A 21,674-nucleotide genomic window follows, 5' to 3' on the forward strand; every position below is an offset into this window, starting at 1 on the left:
TTTTTTAACTGTTTTAAAAAATATGCTCAAGAAAATAGCTATCTTAATAATTGAAAATTCTTAGATGCATACAATTTTTTTTTTTGAATTTTCGAATTTTTTTTAAAAAAAAAATTGAATTTTATGCCATTCAATCAGAATTTCCATACCAGGTATTGTTAAAAAAAAAAACCGCGTTTGAATATATTGATTTCCCGTGGAGATATTAAGGGTGATACGGGACTTATGGGACATACTGTACAACAACATGAAGTCGAGTCATAAATCATAAGCCGACGGCCACCCCAGTGCGAATGTAAATAATCTTTTACGCGGTGTACATTATTGTTAACGGTTTACCAACAGTTTGTGCCGGGTTTGGTAGGTCGTCGCCGAAACGACGTCGACGCACGTTTCATGAAAAACATATTATCATATTCTCTTGACGACCTAGCAAATAGGTGTTTATGCCGCTGAAACGTGCCAGAAATATCGTTTACGTACATGACGTTTCCGCGACGATCCGCGTACGGAACACGTAAGAAAATTACAAAACGCGCATGCCGCCGTGCACGCACGGCCGGCGGTCGCATTGTCACACCGTTATTACTAACTTTTCCTTCGCGGGCACCGTGTCCATTTTCGCGTTTACGGAATTTCGGGAGCGTGAAAAATAATGCTCACAAATTACACACCGAACACGTACCTATTTCGCGCCGGTAGAAATAAGTTCGTCCGATCCGATCAAACATTTACAAGATGACGATAAGGCGCCGTCTCGCGCGCGCGGGCGTGAACAGACCGTGTCACGATTGTCGGTTAGCGTAAACGGTTTCGAGGTCGAACGGATGATTGGAGGGTTCGAGGGTGACGGATGTGTCGAGTGGACGGGTGGGGCGGGGGTAAGATTCGACAGCGGGTAAGCGACGGGTACGGCGTCCGCGACGAAAGACAAACACAAAAGGGTACCGGAACGGTAACGTCACCGGCGGAGTGGTTGACGGGAGGCGAGGGACAGGAGTTTCGGCGATGACGGGCGCGTTGTCCCTCGCCGGCCAGTCGTCGTTTCGGCGCCGCGTTCGCTCGTGCAGCCGCCGTAGTCTCATCCGACGGTGCGTCGCAGGGCCACGGGGCGCCCGTAGAGTACCATGGACGCGCAGCGACCGCGGGCCCGTTTCCACCTGACGCCGTTCCAGAAGTTCTGCGTCCGATGGAGCGTGTTCTATGACTCGTCCTCGGACCGGCTGTCCAGGGTTGAGACGACGCTGCGCGTGTACCAGCTGACCACCATCATGGTCACGTCCGGGCTGACCATGTACCCGATACTGTTCGAGGACAACAAGAAGGCGCTCGAGTCGCTGACGTACTTCATCATCTGCGCGTTCCTGCTATCCCTGATCGTGCTGGCCATCCGCACCAAGCGGTACAACCGGGCCATGCTGCTGATGGTCGAAGACGAGTTCCCCGGCTACGGTGGGCCCGTGCCGGACGCGCTCCGGCGCAAAATGTCCGCGATACGCTCGTCCTACGGCCGGTTCACCATGCACATAATTGTCTCGTACCTCGCGCTCGTCGTGTTCGAGATCCCGGCCACGGGCATGGTGCCCCTGGTCGCCGCCAGCTTCACCGATGCCAAGTTGGGCTCGCAGTCCACGCAGATGGTGGTCATGTGGTTCCCGATGGACACGTCCGAGGTTGTATGATACGCGCGCACCACCACGTCCTATACACACGTTTTCACATTTTTTTTATTTTTTCATTTATTATAAATCGCCGACAGATCCGCCACTTAGAAACGCAACGACGTCGTTGTTCGAGTGGTGGACATCGTGTGCGCCTCAGCAGAAGCACACGCTTACGGCCGTTGTCCGAACACGGGGCCCGAAACCAATACGGTACCGAATCCTCGAAACATGGTCATTAATACCAATAGGCAGGATAGGAAATCACTTAATGACCACTGTTATTGTGGTACTCCGGATTTGTACGAACATTTTTTTTTTTTAACACAAATTTCATCGTATAAAACAAATACAAGCAAAATATGATCGAATAAATACAAGATATCTATAGAGATAATGCGTGTATAACATTGTAATTTAATTCGTGAACATTTAAAAGTAAATTGTAACTATGAATTTGTTTCACACAACTCATGCGTGGAGGAGGCTGCTTTTGACAAGGTGTTACATTTTTTTATTTCGCCCTTAAAATGTTCGAATCAGGCCCTGCCTCGGAGACAACGGTCGGAAACAGCGCACACTGAAATGTATCACTGCTGATAACTGTAGGTGTTAAACTTCATGGATCATAGATCGTAAAGCGCGATCTCAACGGTCCTCGCGTTGTTCATTTTATTACATCTCTGTAATAAGTGTCGGTCGTCAACATGTGCCTGGTCTACTTATTGACCAACTGCTTGACCGGCTACAGAAAAGTTCTAATACACTTTCATTTCATCGTTCGTCGTGGTAGAATTTCAAATTGCCATAACAGTATCAACTGTGTTACGATTTCTTCGAACCAATATTAATTTTTAATCGACGTTCGCGAATGAAGGAAGAGATAGTTGTTCTTTTAGACGACGGTATATTATAACTCGGGGTAAAAAAATAAGAGTTTGCTTTTTCCGCATACGTGTACACACGCGTGCACGCTCACAACGTGGTTGACGGATTCTTGTTGGAATCGTATTACAAAAGCGCAATTATTCGCTAGGGACTAGGTTTTAGTTTTCAACTTCAGTAAACAGCACTGCACGAAATACCGAAAAGAGCACACGAGCAGGTGTTTGGAACACAGTTGATGTTATGCTGTTCAACAAAGAGCAAATGGTTACATTTTTATTTCGTCTTTTATTGAACGCTCAACGACTTTCTACATGCTAGAATTATTAAAAACGCACAAAAATATTTAAAAAAAAAAAAAAAAATGGCAATAAATAAAACCGCACAAACTCATCAATTCGGTATTTTAAACCAAATATTAACATTAGTGTGATATTTTAGAGATCGCATTGGTCTGATCAGCGGGATCATTCGTAAAAAAACAAAAAGTATCGCTGAATATTACACGAAACGTTTGAACTCGATATTTATATATCAAAAGCGCTTAGACGAATTAATCATTCCTTACAGTAATTTCATCAAAAAGTTTTGATTTTCTTTTATGTTACAAGCCATAGTAATTATGTAACGAGAATTTGTTTCCAACGCCTCAATTCGTAAACCCGATATCGTAAGAATTATCTTGTTGTAAAGTTGAAAAGTTTCTACAATAGTTTACCAAGTTTAATAGTGATCAGTATTAAACTTTGTGTTGTTTGAATATTGAAAAGTGTCGTGTTGTCGGATAATGTGTGACGTGAAAAATTAACAGCGAGTCGTCATCAAGTTTCTTGTGAAATCCGGCGGAAAATCAGCCGTGATCTTCTGAAAATTGAAATTCATGTTGGATGATGACTGTCACAGTCACGTATAATAGTTTTTTATCAGTAGAAACATTTCAACGTTCAACTTCTGGATCTTTTCAAAGTAGAAGGAATCATAAAATGACATTGTTATAAGGATTTCTGAAATCATTCAACGAGCTGTAACGTCAGTGTTTTAATAGTCTAACTTCTGAAAACTTTCAGGGATATTTTAAAAAGTAAAAAAAAAAACACTGAAACAAGTGGATTTGACTCAATGGAGAGTATTGCGAGGACATAAATGCATAAATGTATATAAATAAAAAAAATCCCATTTATAAAATAAAATGTTTCCTTATTTAACTGCCACGCCTTGTAATTATTGAGATAAATATATTTTATCTAACCTTAGCTATCTGAAACTATCTGTAATCACAGGTTCATATATTACATTCAGGTACTATTACTACCTCTCTTCTATTTCCAATACGAACCATAATAGGTGATCGCGCTTACTTGAAATTTTATTTATAAATATTTTTTATTTATCATTTTATGAATAGTTTATATTTTTTATTTGTATAAAAACTTCTTTTGTTCGATTTATTATTTGTTTTGTAGCCTTAAGGATATTTTTATTTAAAAGAAATTTATTTTATTTTATGTTTTCTATTTTTTAGTTACGACAATATTGATTTGTGGTCAATTACCGACACCTCAATATGCCGATATGACAAATTAAGTTAAAAATATTTAGTTTCGCAGTGGATTTATACTAGTAGTAAAATTAATTAAACAATTTTTATGACAGATGGTACAATAATTTATGTAAAATGTATGATAGTAGTAACGTATTCTGTGATAGCTATAAGGTAAAATATGCATACACGACATCACACAAAGAAGCTTAAAAGTGTAGGTAAACTCGCGAAAATAATTATTTTTGTTTGAAGGCACTCAAAAAACATTAATACTTTTAACGTAGATTTGTGTGCCAGTTACACTATAGACATACATAAACTTTGAATTTCTTTTATTTTTAGAAAATTTAATCAAAGAATAATCTTGATAAATGAAGTGTACGCTAATGATGTATGATTTGGATTGTTGTAGAATGTTGATGAAATATCGGTTATTTAAATAACAGTTATATTGCGAATTCACTAATTGGCCTATTATAATCGAATACTATGATGCACTTTTTTCTCTCGGAATGTAAATTTGTACAAATATCGAACCATTCAGCTATCGTGTGGCTGATCAATGATGGATCGAAGTTGTTGCAACCATCAAGTAGATGACCGTTGTAATTATTTTTTGATTGCTGCGTCATCGCAGAGAAAACTGATCATGTATTAAAAGCCATTGACTCCAATTTAATCACGTTACTTGCTTAACGTATATGCAGAGAAGGATAGAGAAATGTATTCAAATTTAAATTAATTACTTAAATAATATGAATGAAATATCCCATTCCATATCTTATAGTTTACATAGTTTATGAGTATAAGGGATGTCTGATGTTCTCATACCTCCAGAATCTGTATCAACTACATGGAATCTTTATTAGTTAGATTCTGATGTATGATTTAACTTTAGTTAATTTAATAAGTAACCTCAAGATATTAAGTAATTAAAATTTAATTCATTAGAAATACTTATTAATTTAATTATTTTTTTACTATCCATACAACAACCATCAAAAGTTAAGAAAAGTCAAATATACCTCTATATTTAATGTAATACATCTTGTTGAAAATATAATATTGTACAAAAAATAGAACTCTGATAGATAGGAGCATTTCACAATAAAAATACTTGAACATGGAAAATTAAGTTACAAAAAATACTCGTCAACATGTTATTCATTGGGAAGATCTTTTATGTTGATTCACGTTTAAGGCGTTTGACTGAATTACTGAGAAGTCGTATGAAATAAAGGAGAGCGATGAAACTACTGGGAAAAATGTTCCGTTTTGAGACAACATTTTAATACAAATACCTCATACTTAATAATCTATGTAAATATTTAGTTTGAAATATGTTGTCATTTGCTTAGTTCTAAAAGGTTAATAAAAACAGACTATTCTTTTTATAAAAATAAATACTCGGGTATCTTCCTATTTATTTTTATGACACTATTTTAAAATTTAAATGCAGAAATGTTAAAAGAGAGTACAATTTTTTTTTTTAATTTCAAACAATGAATAAAAATACATCTTATGTACTACTTATGTGAAAAGAATAATAACAATTTTGAACAATTTGGAAATTAAATAATTCTAAGGTGTTTTTTGTTAATGTTTTTTTAAGCAAGGTATTATATTTATAAAAGTTCATCTTTTTTTTTTTTTTTATGTTGTTATAAAAGTTCCAAAAAGTAAATTTAAAGCTATTCGTTTTTTGTTTTATTTTTTTATTTTTTTACTATAAAATATTAATTATTTCTGTTTAGACGGGGAAAATAATTTGTATAGTCTTTGTAATAGTTTATAATTGTGTATAGTAGTTGTACCTATCCCCTTATACGTATTAGTAAAATTTTTTATTTTTTATTTAGATTAACCATATTTTTCCAATGTTTTATTTCACTGATTTTGGTTCCGTCTTTTCTTCATTTGAGTGACAATTTTTCTTCAAGCGATGTATTATCACATGTAATAACCCAAAAATAAAAAGAAAAAATAAAGAAGATGAGAAGGGGAAAAAATCAGAGAGAATTAATGAAAGATAGTGGTTAGTTATAAATATGGGTAAATAATTTTGTTGTTGTTTCTATGACTACTCGTACTTGAACATTTTACGGATCTTAGTGATTCTGTGAATATGATATAATTATTATTAATTTTTTGTGTTAATTGAAAATAAGCTGCAATTCCAGTACCTTAATCGGTTATTGATGCGTAGGTATAAAAATATTTATAATTTGGGTTTTCTTCGATTATTTCAAAAAAAATGTTGTTTATAAGTCATGTATTTTTTTATTTATTTATTTTTTTTTTGTAGCTGTTTTTGTTGGCTAAAGATGTATTTAGAGACATTTTTTTTATTTGTACATTTCTATTCATTTTTATTTTATTTGTTATACATTTTTTATTAATAATATATGATCAGAATATGTTTATATTTTATGTAATGAAATAAAATAAATCAATAAACAATAATATTTTATTAATTATAGAAAACTACGAGTATCTGGTCCAAAGACCATAAACACTGCATATTTTATAACTACGTATTTCGTCTACATTTACGTAAAAATAAATTATTTACAAATAAAAAAAATAATAATAATGGTAATCCGATAAAGGTTCAATATTTGAAATATTATTTACCACATACATATTCATGGACTTTCCTGAACAAAAATCTATAAAAACAAAAATCAGTCAACTAAAGCGGGTCACACACGTCGAGTTAAAACTGAGCGATTTGATTGTACAGATAAATCATACGTGTGTAGGTTAACAAGAGGTAATTTTTAAAACTGTACAGTTGATCGAAAATAAATTGAAAACACCTATTGATAAAACTGTGGTGATTAAACTGTACAGTTAAGACGATGCGTGTGTAGACAAAAAGTTCAAAACTGTACAAGTTTTAATTTTAGTAGTTTAATGGTAAACTCCTCGTTTAAGTTTATTAAAAACTATGTTTAATAATAAGTTTTTAATAATTATTGAAATTGTGTTTAAACTTTAAGACAACAACATAGGTGTAAAGGTAACAGAGTTAACAGCATAGATACCGGTCGAAAACAAGTAAAGCAATTATTATTATGTTCAATATGTTCAGTAACACTGTTTACATACATTTTGATAATGAAATTTGTAATGGGTTCGAAACGTCAGTACACTAATGAAAACTTGGATATATATTAAAACGAAAATTATCTTATTATCATCCAATAAAATAAAAAATATCACAATATCAACCAATGTAACAAAAACCATTGTACTATCAACCAATAAAAAATTTAACAAATTCATATTTACTCTTGTATTGCAATAAATAATAATTAATATATGCAATAGCAACAAGCCAAGCATATACAATAAAATAAAATAGAATTATAATTAGTACGACCTGTTATTGTCAGGTTAATTGTAAAAATAATTAAAATACAAGCACAAATAAAACAATAATGAAGTAAACAAGAATAAATTATAATATATTATATGTATAAAAAAATAATTGTATAAAATGTATGAAACAATGACAGAAATAAATTACAATTATTAAACATTGATTACAATAATACATTTTTTAATAATAATAAAGAATGACCCGTGGTAGGTTAATTTCAGGTGGTCCCCATATAATGTCAGTTAATTGTTTGTTATTTATTAGTTTATAATATTTTTTATGTTGTAGATTAAGTGGCGCCCTGAAATGGGCTAAACTCCTCCCATCCACTACATGGTTGTGAATAATAGTATGAATCATATGTAACAGAAATTTGATTTATTCGAATGCATTTTATCTCAGGAGTACCTATGATTATTTTGAATTTGTTATAACTCAATGTTGTGACTTCTACAAATTTGTAAATGTACATACATTTTCTTAAGTTATGTGTAATCATTTCTCATAATTCTAGATAGATTTTAAAATATTTTTTATATGAACGTTCAGCATTAATTTAAAGAAAATTAATCCGGCCCCTTATGGTCACAGCTGATTAGACTGGTTAGTCTTTACACTTAACTATGATAGGTGATAAAAATTAATATTTTAAATAAAAACCTTAAGTGATAATGAGAAAAATTATTATCATAATCTTTATTATATAGAAGAGACTCCTCAATAAAATAACAAAACTAACGGATAACCTGTGATCCGCTCATTAAGATTTAAGGCCCCATATTCTTGGCAACGAAAGTATTCAAATAAATACTGACTCATTATTACAGTCACCTTTACTTATAATATTTATTATTGTCGCCATACCGGGTAGTGACGTATAGAATATACAGAATCATATATAATCATATACCGACGAAGTAAGTTTCTACATAAGCCTGTGTCAAGTAATCTGAAACAGTTTAGTCCTTCATTATAAGTTTTAATTATATACCATAGAACAATTAAAATTACCGTACGATAACTTCATAAAAATATTTTATGCACCAATTTAAAGATGATAAACTTACAAATCGGTGAATTACATGCGAAATGTACTGATAAATTCACGTGAATCTCATATTCGTTATACTCATATATTTAATAATATAATATTTATAAACTTGATGGTTGATTAAACGACGAACTATTGCTTCTCGATTAATACAGATAACTGTGATTCAAATATTGTAGATTTTTTGACATTCATATGTATGTAATTAGATTAATTCGTTAGAGACACTTAGGCCACGGCTACCACACGATTACTCAGATTACATTTTAACGAAGCCGTTGATATATTATACTAGGTAAATTGTTATTTTATATATTACATCAAATTTTTTTTTTTCAGATAAAAATGTACGCGGTGTCAATGGTCATTCAGTTTTTTATCGTGTTGACTGTAAAGTTCATAATTACCGGTATCATGTGTTCGTTTTCGTTTTTCGTCAACCAAATGATTACCGAGTTTCAAATACTGGCCACGTTCATCGAGCACGCCACTGAGATCGTGGAGTACGATCGGTCCACCAACAGGACCACCGAGCAGAAGCTCTTGGATCACTTGAAGATGTGCACCAAGCTCCACAACCGTTTGATATTTTACAAGGACCAGCTGAACGAGAGCTACGGGTTCATCATACTGCTCGAGCTGATGTTCAGCACGTTGTACTTCTGCCTGTCCGCGTTCAACATGATATTCGTCGGCAACAAGTTTGTGATGGTCAAGGGCCTGCTGACGTTGAGCAACTACTTGGCCGAGCTGTTCATCTTCTGCATGTATGGCAGCATGGTCGAGGACGCGCACATCAACTTGCTGAGAGCCTCATACAACTCAAAGTGGTACGCGCAACCGTTGCGCAGCAGGAGATCATTGATGATGGTCATGTACAGGTCGCAGACGCCGTTACAGTTGACAGTCGGCAAGGTGTTCATAGCCAACTTGCCGTTGTTCCTGTCCGTGCTAAAGGTCTCTTACTCGGGCGTCAATGCGCTAAGGGCAGCGAACGCCAAGTAAAGAGAGAGAGAGAGAGAGAGAGAGAGAGAGAGAGAGAAACAAAGAGAGAAAGGGGTATAAGAGTGAAGATACATCGAAACTGTTCTCGTTATCGATACAAAACGTATACAGTATAGAGCAAAAATACTAAGTCAGGTAAAAACTGTACGTTGGAAACATTTATCACGGCTAAAACATATCGTTTATCATAGGTAAGGCTAAGTGCGGTCAAAACGATTGCCTATAAACAGTACTCGCTGACTTAGTACTTCTGTTCCACTCTGTATGTATTATACATTCTTACAGTGGTTTTGGTAGGCTACAAATAAAATTTTCTGTTTGTGACCATAGCACGCACATATCGATGATATATTATGTAGTGATATTTTAATATATACGGTAACGGTTGGTCCCGTATTTGCTCAAGATCGTCTACTCGGGTGCCGCGTTGACTTGTGCGCAACTAGGGCCTAAATATCAGGGTTGCTGAAAATGTTGAAAATAAAATTGAAAGGTATTTCACTGTAATTAATATAGATTACATAGATCTGAAGAAAAAAAACATCAGTGCTACATTTGAACTCAGGGATGTTATGAACCCTATTGCACCCCTTAATTGCGTATGTACAGATTGAGACAGAGAATGATAGAGAGTTCTCGTAGTCGATACAATACACTTAACATTGATCTTGTAGACTTCGCACATTTTTTATTTGTTTTCATTGCACACGTATAGGTATTACATGTTGTATTTAATTTTAGTATGTACTTAATCGTTAATATATGCTCAAAAAAAATATTGTTAAATATAGAAAAATGTGTGGATCACGTGAGCAGTACCTGTTTTGTTCGCGTCCATAGTACAATACGAGAACGTAAAATTCTTGTACAATAGATATTTTATAACTTCACATTTGAGCATATAACATCTTGTCAGTATGTGACGAGAAAAAATAAACAATAGAATAATTTTGCAAAGACAACAGTAAAATAGGTAGTAAAATAAATCTTGCGACATGAATTGTTAAAAATATACTAAAATTCAAACCAAAGCGAAAAACGAAATTGGTATTTTATTTATTTATATTAAATATTTTTAAGAACATTAGAATAATAAAGTTGACTTACAAATGCGATGTGAATATATGGAACGAATATTTGATATTAAATGACATTTCACAATTTACACCCAAAATAATTCAGTAAATATTTTACAGCTTTACATACACGAAATCTTTGTAGGTAAAAGCATTTATTAAAATTTTAGTGCTAGTTCACGAGGTAAGTACTTTTTTTAACGCGACACCAGCAAAAATAATTAATGTAATGTAGACCCTACGTAATTACCGGGGTTCGAGTCATGTAGCATTTGCATAAATTTTGTTATTTATTGTAAAATATAGCTGTGTACGAGATAAATTCAATTCTCGATGTCATGATTTCAAATACAAAATTTGAATGTGCATATTTTTGCATATTTCATAGATTCTACAGAAAAGTGCTTATATGTACCTTTTTTGTGCTTATTTTATATATTTTGACAAATGATTAAAATCTAAAAATTATACAAACTCCAGCCGATCGATAAAATAAAATATTAATGCAACCGTATGTACCTACAATGTGGGTCCTACATATTTGCAATTCTCAACTCACAGTTCGTTATAATTTTCGTGTTGGAAAAATAACTTAATTGTTAAGCTAGCTATTCACGTTCCGTTTTGCCGGAGAGATTGGAATGCACAGTTTTTCGAGAACGTGCGTATGGCAAATTTGTGCAGTTTTCGAGGACTGTACATGTGGATGAAAATATTTCAAAAACAATTCTCTTGATATGGACAATTATTACTTAACAAGCACATACGCTGTACCATTGTGCGACCGTTGGTTCGGTTTGTTTGTTCGTAATTATGGCGTCGTTTTTCGCTGTTTTTTTTTAATTTACGTAATTATTTACAATTTTACTTGATAGACATACTTAAAAATATTCCTATTTTATTTAGATACATAATAATAAAAAATATACCGTAAGATTTTGGAAGAATTAATCATTTTGTATATTTGTATATTCGTATCCTAATCTATGGCAAATAAAATCAAAATAATATAATGATTACTAAGCTTACCAAAGCTACTACGTCGTCGTCTAGTTCTTTAGTATTTATCACTTATTATTGTGTTTTTAAGTGCTAAAAATCCTGAACCTTGGTAATTAATAATATAAAAAATAAAATTTTTTTTTTAATTTTAAGAAATCTTGAGTACAAATTTGTGATTTTTAGATAATTATGAAAATTATAATTTTTGGATGGTAATAAAATCATCAGTCGTTGTTGTCTCGGTTTAAATTTTTTTTATACATGTATTTTTAAAAGTATTCTCTCAAAAATAAATTTGAAAACATTAGTTTTTTCAAAATATAAAATACTAATTATATAAAATATAAATTTAACTTTATACAATTTACATAAATCAATTATGTCCAAAATTAAAATATCTATACTCACCATGAATAAATTCTACTCTTCGTAGAACGAAAAACTAAGTGAATTTGTTCACTTAGTTTATGATTAATAAATCAGTACAAAATAAATTATTAGTAACTGATATTTAAGGATAAAGAGTAGTATAATGCAAATTACTAAGGCATTATTTAGTCACAAAATGCATTAATTATGGAAAAAGCTGTTTGTTATAAAAAATATGTAAGTCACGAATCAGTTCAATGAAACATGTCATAAGGTTGTCACAATGTTGTCATATTATTAAAATTATTATAAATACAATAACCTAGGAAATTTAACTATATTATTAATAATCTTTTTGATGTGAATTACATGTCAAACCACGATCAAATATAATTACATCAATTACTTCAAATTTTGCTAATAAAAAAATTACAATAAAAACAATGTTAGGAAAACAAAGGAAAGAAATATTTAGTTAGTAGTGGTAAAAAGGTTAACACTATGAATTCTCACAACATAATTTTATTATTTTTGGCAATATTTGTAACAACGAGTCAACCAATCACCATTGATTTACAATATGAATTAATAGAAAAATTTTTAACAGTCAAAAATATATACGTGGCTATTTTATACTCTTGTTGGTCATTTAAAGGTATAGGATTATATCGTTAATCAATCACATAGTATTTATATAGTGGTTAAGTAATAACTTTTAATTATAGATCGAATGAAAAATATGAAAAAAGCTAATGAAAAAAATATTATGATTTTGTACCGAGGAAAAGAAGATTTCAATAATGATTTCAATTTAAAAAAAGTGCTTTCATTATCATTGTACTCTCCTTTACTGGGAGTAATCGTCGATTGGTCTTGTAATGAAGATTTATCATTTGAGGTATAATTTGGTGCAAAATAGTATTTTCATATTGATATTCATTATTTATTAAACAAAAATCATATTTATAATAGTATTCAAATTTAAAAGAATATTTTTAAATATTTATAAAATACATTCATTACATTCAATTATTTATAATTAAATATTAAAAATAATTGTACATAGTAACATTGCTAAGTATATATTATAGGTAAGCACATTTTACATCATTATATTCTTTGACACTTGAATTTGTGAGTATTACAATTGATATTTTTATAAAAATTACCAATAAAAACCTGCTCAATGTAATGAATTTATGAATTTATAATTTAATTTATTTATTTACTGTAATTTTTTTTTTTGCTGATTAAGAGGTAATAAAGTTGAATATTGTAAGTTTAATTGCTTGTATTTAGATCAAAATTTAATATTCTCATTATTATATACTAAATTATTTTAATAATAATTTACCTTAGAAGAGAATAAAAATAACAATAATTTACCTTATTTTTATTCTCTTCTTCTCTTTCGCCTTTCTCCTAACTATTTAGGGTCGGCCACCTTTGTCTTAATTCTCCACTCGTTTTAATTTTATACATCCCCTACGCACGCACCAACGACCACTAATGGCCAATTATTAATTATAATTTATCTAAACGTTAAAATAAAGAACTTTCTTCTCACAAAAAAACAAATTTATACTATCACATTTTTTTTGATTAAACGTATAATTAGTTCGTTTAATTTTTCATAACAACAATTATCATTATTATTATGGCTATATTATACCATGGAAATTATAAAAAATAAATTAAAACATTATTGGATTCAAAGAATTTAATACAAATATCATAACAATAATTATCAATTTATACTGAAAATATGAGCTTGATATTAAAATAACGTATTTTTTCTTAGTACAATGTATGTATTTAATTTTTTTTTTAAATATGTAACCAATATTTTACAAAATATGTTATTATGGACAAACAATAAACATTTATCATTAGTTAACGTAGTGCAAAATTTTTTTTGGTTATTGTGAAAATTCAAAAAGTTTCTATTTAGTTTTCAGATAATTGGTTATGGAATTCAAGTTATCACTGGCTAATGATAATGGAAAAAAATTCAAATAAAAATATTCGAAGTTTTCTCTCAACAAAAAATATTAACCTCACCGTTTGGAGCGAAGTTTTTTTAGCATATCCTAATAATACAATGTATGGGATTTTTAAAAATTGGCATATTTTTGACATTTATAGAACAGCTTACGAACCTAGAGGACAACTTATGATTGATGTTGTGAATGAAACTTTTGGAAAATGGGGAAATCGAATATGTAAATATGACAAAAGATCAAATTTAGAAAATTTAACATTAGATGTCGTTACTATAGTACGTATAAGTTTATCGCAGACAATAATTTGGTAAAGTAGTATATAATATATACCACTTAACTAAATTATATTATTATATATAGCACATATTATAGTATTAATTGTATTTAGTTAAAAGGTACTGGTTTTAAAATGGTTATGGTTTGAGTGAAATTGGTACTATATAATCCTGTATGAATAATTTTCACTGTAAATCAATTATAATGGATTTGATATATAGTTGAATTTATGCCGATAATAATTTATAAGGTTATAATAATAGCGTTCCATATATAAAAAAAATACATAAAGAAAAAGAGATTTTCTGCGAATTTAGTGTTCACTATTTCCCGAATTCTAATTGTATATAAATTATTTCACTTATTTTTATACTTATGGGTTCAATAATAATAAAAATATTTTTCACAACAATAGAATTAAGAAATATTTTCTATCTACAATACAGCTCAAAAACTACAACAAAAAGAATTATTTTTAAATTTTGACATTAATTAAATTGAACTCTGTTTAAGAATATTTTTTTTTTTTTAATTATCTTTTGATTTTATAATGGAAAGCTCATTACTATACTATTTGGTAGTACGGTGTACAAATATTAAAACAAATGTTCATAACTTATTTATAACATTTAAATGAAAAAACCAGCTTCCAGCATAAAGACAATTATATTGATAATTATAAAAATTAAAATTGTATACATTTATATAAATATTTTATATTATTAAAATATTAATTAATTATTATATGGTTGGTTAAATTATATAATTAATTGATAATTTCATAAAGTACTAGTTATTTTTATATCTTGTAATGTTTTAATCGCATATTAGTGTATTGCACATAATATTTATAACAATAATTTTAAAAGATGCAATATACCTTGGATTTACTGATGGTTCCTCAGCCGAAATTGATTTGTGAAAACTAGTATTGAATAGTTAAAATTAGTTTTGACGAAATTCGGGTTTTAACTGTATATATACATGAAATCTACGAAGTTGTTATGTTTATAAATGGTTATGAAAATATACACGATTGTTACGAAACATCATCTAACCTTTTATGTTGAATGTTTGGAACACTATTCTAAATATCTAAAGGCAAATGCAGCTAGAATATTTGGTTAAGTAGAGGTTCAGATATTTTTCTCTCGATGTTCAACCATTTAATGATTTAATATATCATTTATTATAATCAGTGGCATGCTAAGGCAGGGCTAATATTAGGGGTTATGTTTCCCCATCGTATTTTTTGTTGATCTTCAGAAAACAACTTATTATTTATTAGAGCTCTTTTAGAGTCATTTATATTTATGAGTTAGGTATTGGCAAACAGTTATTACTTATGACTAGGGCAGATGATTTGTATAATTTGCTTATTTGTTTTGCACAATCACAAAAATAACAGAGTACGAAAAATATATGTTGCATGTTTTCACTAAGCTAATCTTGAAATGTTATTTTGCATATAATATAAATGCATGTTTCGAGTTTTTAGTTTTAAGTGCATATTTCTTCCATTTCATACTTTTAGATGTATATTTCAAATAATTTATCATTTCATTAATACTTTTTTGCCAATGTTCTTACTTCATCTAATATACAATCAAAATATTATCGAATTAAAAATAATTTTAAATGTTAATCATATTATACGGATGGTTGTTGACTGTTCTCAGATGCACGTTTTTCCTAGTAATACGTTTCCAGGATCAGCAATTAGATTAATTTAATTCATAAACAGTAAACATGTAGCTTACATAATACATTTTCCATTAGGACGTTAACGATTCCATAAACGATACCAAACAATTTCATTGCACTGACTTTTGTCGGTGTTTGTAAGTAATTTAATATTATAGTCATTTAGCCATAGTTCTGCAGTCTGCGTATATGCGTTTATTGGTAAGTTGTGTCAAATGTTCGTCTTTGTGTATTGTTTTAATATTAAAATGTCTGAAGATATGTAGCCTTTTAACAATCATTTAAAGAGCTATTTATCGGAATTTGGTGTCGAAGTGTTTCCAACTGACGGTTAAGTCCTATACTGTAAGTATTGTGATGTTAAAAGTAGGATATGAAAAGCGATTTAATGTTACGCAAAATTTAAATTATTTATATTTTTTACGAATAAATCGTTTTAAAAAAATATAAGAGCATATTTTTAGTGCATATTATAGGGTTTTTAAGTGCATAAGTGTTTGCATATTTAGTTTATTTTTAGAGCTACAAGTCTTCTGCCCTACTTATGACTCACTATAAACATTCCCATAACAGACTATGTACAATTGGCCATAGGCGTGCGCACGAGTACGGCTTATACGGCATGTGCTGTACCTGTAATCTGTATTAATATTTAATCCCTTGAATTTCGGTTTCTTAATTTTCTCAAAAAATTATATTTTTATTTTTTTATTTTTTTTTCTACTTATATAAAGTTCGTTGTTCTGCAATGTCTGTGAATGATGAGAAACGCCTTAAAAAATATTCGGTTATTTCCTTTTCTTTATTACCTACATAAGTTCCCATGTCGATAACTCAATTCTGATAATACGATTTGCATCAAAATGTTATAACAACACGATAAATCAGATTTGGAAATGGAAAAACTCGAACTACTAAATTCAGTTGGTTAGATAACAGGATTGAATAATACTCTTTCTCAATGAAGATCCAATGACAACGACTTTGAAGTGGTATATGATGATACATTTCACATTCTTGTGCTGAATTTGATAAAAAGGTTCCTAAAGTTGAGAAACGGTCAATTTCATGTATATTTGGTCTTAATGCAAATATATAACATGAAATAGAATCTAAAAAAGAAGAAATGACGTATTCTTGTTTTTCTTGTAATATTAGATGAAAATAATTTTGATTCACGATTTAATCAGAAACATTTAATATAATTTCTCAATTTGAAAATTTAGTACATTTTACTAGCACTGACAATGATTAGGCTTGTTCTTCAAAAATATTTATATTAGTATTGATGAGTTAAAAACTGAAATCAGACTATTAAAAAATATTCCAAACACAGAATTTTCTAGATGTTCATCGCTGTAACTTAGGGCTAGTATAAATCAAGAAGCATTTTGAGAGCTTTTTTTTTATTAGTACCAATCAAGAAGTATATATGGAACTTGATTATCGAGAAATAATTAAAAAATGCAAAGCATTAGTTACAGGAAATCACCGATTAACTTTATAATTATTTGTTACACATTGTGTATGTTAAAATTGATTGAATTTAATATTGTAATATTATTTAACATTTTCAATAATATGTAAAATTTTTTACTTTTACTATAGTATTGTCACAAAACAAAAAATACCTAAACCAGTGGTTCTCAATCTTTTTAGGACCGCGACTCAAATTTTCTTCCAAAAATCTATCGCGACCCCATAGTTTTACATTTACAGAATCAATAAAAATAATTTTAAAAAACAAATTTTTTCTATTTTATTACTTATTTACTACTTTATAATAATAATAATATAATATTTAGTTAATAATTAGGTGTATGTAATAAATGTGTTTGTTTCTTAATATCTGTATTATTAAAAAAACTTCTCGCGACCCCCCCAAAAATTGACTCACGCCCTAAACTGATTACTTATAAGAAAAAATTGTGTCGTAACTGTACCACATTTCTGCATACGCCTATGATATTAATATAATATACTATACTATACTGTATAATAGTATTGTTTAACTGAACAACTTGGTATTAGTGTGTTATAATGTAAATTAATTTTAATTATAAAACAATTCACAAATGTACAAAATTATACACTAAAAACAATTCTGAAGGGCTTGAAACATAAAGTCTCTTATTTTTGTGTGTTTAGTATTACCACGAAAATTAATTTAAGTATATTATTATACCCACAGTCCATTGAAAATTCCAGGGCATGCCACTGATTATAAATGAATAAAAAGAATAACTAAACCAAAATCAATCTTGTTATAATATTCTAGGGAAACGCTTACGGTTCTGCGACTAAAACAAATAGCACGAGTATTACAGCATCTAACAAAGAGCTGGTCAAGTATTTAAGAACATATAATTTGGATCGCATGAATTACGGGCAAAAATTTTCTTATGCTATAATGTACTCACTAACAAGAAATGTATTGAATCTCACGTAATTATACCATATGCATAATATTATTTTAATTAAAATCAAATAAACTTTATCTTATATTCATTAACAGGATGTATATTAAAACGACAAATTCATGGGGTTACAAGACCAATAACAAATGGGACGGAGTAATTGGAATGTTAATATCCGGAGAAGCAGATTTTTCAGTAATACTAAACGCGATAAGACCCGAAAGATTAGAAGTAGTCGAATATTCGGCTATTACAACATGGGAACATTGGTATGTAATGTGATAAAATATAATAAATTATACTTCAAATTAGTTTCAGAACAAAAGAATACTATACAGCTTACAGTAATTAATGATATTGGATATATTTATGTATTCACACAGCCCTTCTTTTATTTTTCGTCAACCTCGATCATCGTCAACGTCCATGAATATATTTTTACGACCGTTCGAAATGAACGTTTGGTTTGCTATAATCGGTTTAATGTTACTCTCAACACTTGTCTATTATACAATAATATATTTTGAATCCAATGAAGTATTCATATTGAAAACGTTGAGCGATATTTTCTTGTTAAAAATTGGCACGTTATGTCAACAAGGTAATTTTTATTTAATTATTTATTAGATTTAGAACAAAACTACATTCGATCATTTTTTAATGATTTTTTTTTTTTATAATTTAATATAAACTAATTTTCTCTTAAAAATAATATTTAGAAGTTGTAATTTTCATTCAATTTCTAAATTTAAACACTAAACTTCAATTAAATCCATTGATTTCATGAGAGCTTAATTCGGTTATATAATGCACAAATCAATTATACTTTTCTATATTAAATTAATTTTATTATACTTGTATGAAAATTTTCACTAATCAAATGTTGTTGACATTTTAATTCAAAGTAATCCTAAATAAAAATCATGTCACGCACAAAAGTATAAAATAATTTCTTTCTATTTTTTTTTTTTTTTGTAGGCACAGTCATGGAACTCACAAAGCTTAGTAATAGGTTCATTGTCCTATTGATGTTTCTGTTTAGTTTAATTGTGTATCAGTTTTACTCTTCAAGTATAGTGTCTGGCTTATTGCGTCCTACAATAATTAATATTGACTCTTTACGAGAACTAGATGAAAGTGGGTTGGATGTCGGCATAGAAGATTATAACATTGTTACTAAATTAGCTAATGTAAGATTTTCTATAGCACACGCATGATTGAAATAATTGTATTTACATTATTAATTTTCTTTTATATATTTTCTTTATATATGTATATTATAATATAAGATGGCCGCAGAAACCAATCCATACATGAAGAAAATTATCGACAAGAAAGTTAAGCCAAAGTCAGAGTACCTTTTTGCCAAAGACGGTGTGAAAAAAGTTAAAAAAGGTCACTATGCATTTTACACTGATCCGGCATCCAGTTATTGGTTCGTAAATGACATTTTTACCGAGAAAGAAAAATGCGATTTATCAGAATTACCAATAACCAGACCAGAAGTAACCGGCTTTTTGGTTCAAAAAAATTCTCCGTACAGAAAATTGATAAATATTGCGTAAAAATTTGAATTGAAAAATATTTCTGTGGGTTTTCATATATTTTGAATAAAGTATTATTCCTATTTCAGAGGCAACTTATTATTAGAAACTGGCATTATGGACAGAGAACTTCAAATATGGTATGCTAAAAAACCGAAATGCGTCGCCGGGAAAACCACAACAGAAGAATCGTTAGTTAGCGTTGGTATTAAAGATATAATATCACTTTATATTTTCTTATTAGTTGGTTTTATTGTTTCTATCATAACCTTATTGTTGGAAAAAATTATTCATCACCTTATCAATATAAAAAAACAAACGGATACAAACAGATCCATCGTTTTACAAAAATAATTGATTACATTAACTTCGTGATTATAGATCGAATTAAATAAAACCCTCCAACCAAATAATTTCAATGTATTAATCATATATTTCAATTTTTCATATAATGTGATACAATTGTTTCAGTAATTATAGAATTGTTGTATCCAATATTTAGTATTTTTATTGTAATCTAAAAAAAATTTCTGTACGTGTATGACGTATAATATGATTACAATAAATATTTAATGTATTAATTGAAGCCCCAGACTACTGTTAATATTTTTATAATTGTTTTTTAACGATTTCTGGTAACATATAGAAAACAACCAAAATTCCTTGTGTCTTATTCATCCGGTGGTGAGAACAGAGATAATTTTCGAATTTGAACGTGTTACACGTTATAAGTTATAACTTATAACAATATATTGTCAAGATAAATGAATGCATTGAAAATGTTATATGATGTTGTACACTATTAATTTATATGTTAAGTGAATCAGAACAATTGACGTTCGTATTTTTTTAGGACGATTATGCGTACAATACATATACTTTACACATAAAGGCAATTTAATATAAAAAATAAGTATATATATTGACCATCAATAATATTGATCAATATTCACACTAGGTTTTTAATATCGAACACTTAAGAGTATTAAATAATGTAATTTAGTATTTTTATTTATTTCTTGTTATTATATTATTGCTGAAGTAATAGGTAAAATTAAAAAAGATTATTTGTTTCTAATTGGGTATATCTAGTAATTGTATTATTATTCATTTGTTAGTAAATTGTTAGTAAATATTGTTAGTAAAATAATCGTTTAATTTCAATTAAAATTATACACAAATGATTCAAAGTTAATCACCGAATCGATTTAATAAACAGAGTTAAATTAGAAGAACTGATTAATTTAAATGAATCATATTTCCCATCAAACCAATTGCGGCAAAACGGATCCTGCCGATTCCTGCTAATTAGGTTATTCAAAAATAAAACAATAACTAAATACAGAAATCTAAAAATAGCATAAGACAAAGTCGCTTCCCACTGCCTGTCCCTATGTTTGCTTAGATCTTTAAAACTACGCAATAGATTTTGATGCGAAAAAAAAAAAGAAAAAATAGGAGACTGTAGACCGAAGTCTGTATTATTATTACTATATTTGTATTATTTAATTTGTGTGTGTGATGTGGTACCTTGACAATAAGATTAGATTAAAACCATAATTTATTGAACTGAATAAATTCTGTACGCGAATTCTAAAGACGTGTCTGGAAAACGTCGTTTGTACATAGGTTGTGTAGTACAGTGAATGCCAAAAGAGCACGTTCAGCGGGAGATGAAGAATCATCCGAAATCCAAATAATTTATACGCAATATATGCCGTTATAATAACGCATTCAAATTACGTCTTTCAAG

At 29.7% G+C, this 21,674-nt stretch overlaps 2 protein-coding genes across 2 annotated transcripts; both read left to right on the forward strand.

Annotated features, from left to right (window-relative positions):
* Nucleotides 1–1,051: 1,051 nt before the first annotated feature.
* LOC112693273 (odorant receptor 4-like) lies at nt 1,052–10,656 on the forward strand. Its single transcript, XM_025568265.1, has 2 exons — nt 1,052–1,673; nt 8,865–10,656. Exons 1-2 carry the CDS (start codon nt 1,128–1,130, stop codon nt 9,528–9,530), a joined length of 1,212 nt encoding a protein of 403 aa, XP_025424050.1. The 5' UTR covers nt 1,052–1,127; the 3' UTR covers nt 9,531–10,656.
* Nucleotides 10,657–12,743: 2,087 nt separating this feature from the next.
* LOC112693269 (glutamate receptor ionotropic, delta-2-like) lies at nt 12,744–20,275 on the forward strand. The gene is made up of 8 exons (XM_025568259.1): nt 12,744–12,875; nt 13,929–14,255; nt 18,239–18,405; nt 18,476–18,646; nt 18,761–18,978; nt 19,356–19,567; nt 19,667–19,938; nt 20,011–20,275. Exons 1-8 carry the CDS (start codon nt 12,744–12,746, stop codon nt 20,273–20,275), a joined length of 1,764 nt encoding a protein of 587 aa, XP_025424044.1.
* Nucleotides 20,276–21,674: the final 1,399 nt, after the last annotated feature.

This window comes from Sipha flava, unplaced genomic scaffold (genome assembly GCF_003268045.1).
Source record: "Sipha flava isolate LNK unplaced genomic scaffold, YSA_version1 83_pilon_pilon, whole genome shotgun sequence".
Classification (NCBI taxonomy): Eukaryota; Metazoa; Arthropoda; class Insecta; order Hemiptera; family Aphididae; genus Sipha; species Sipha flava.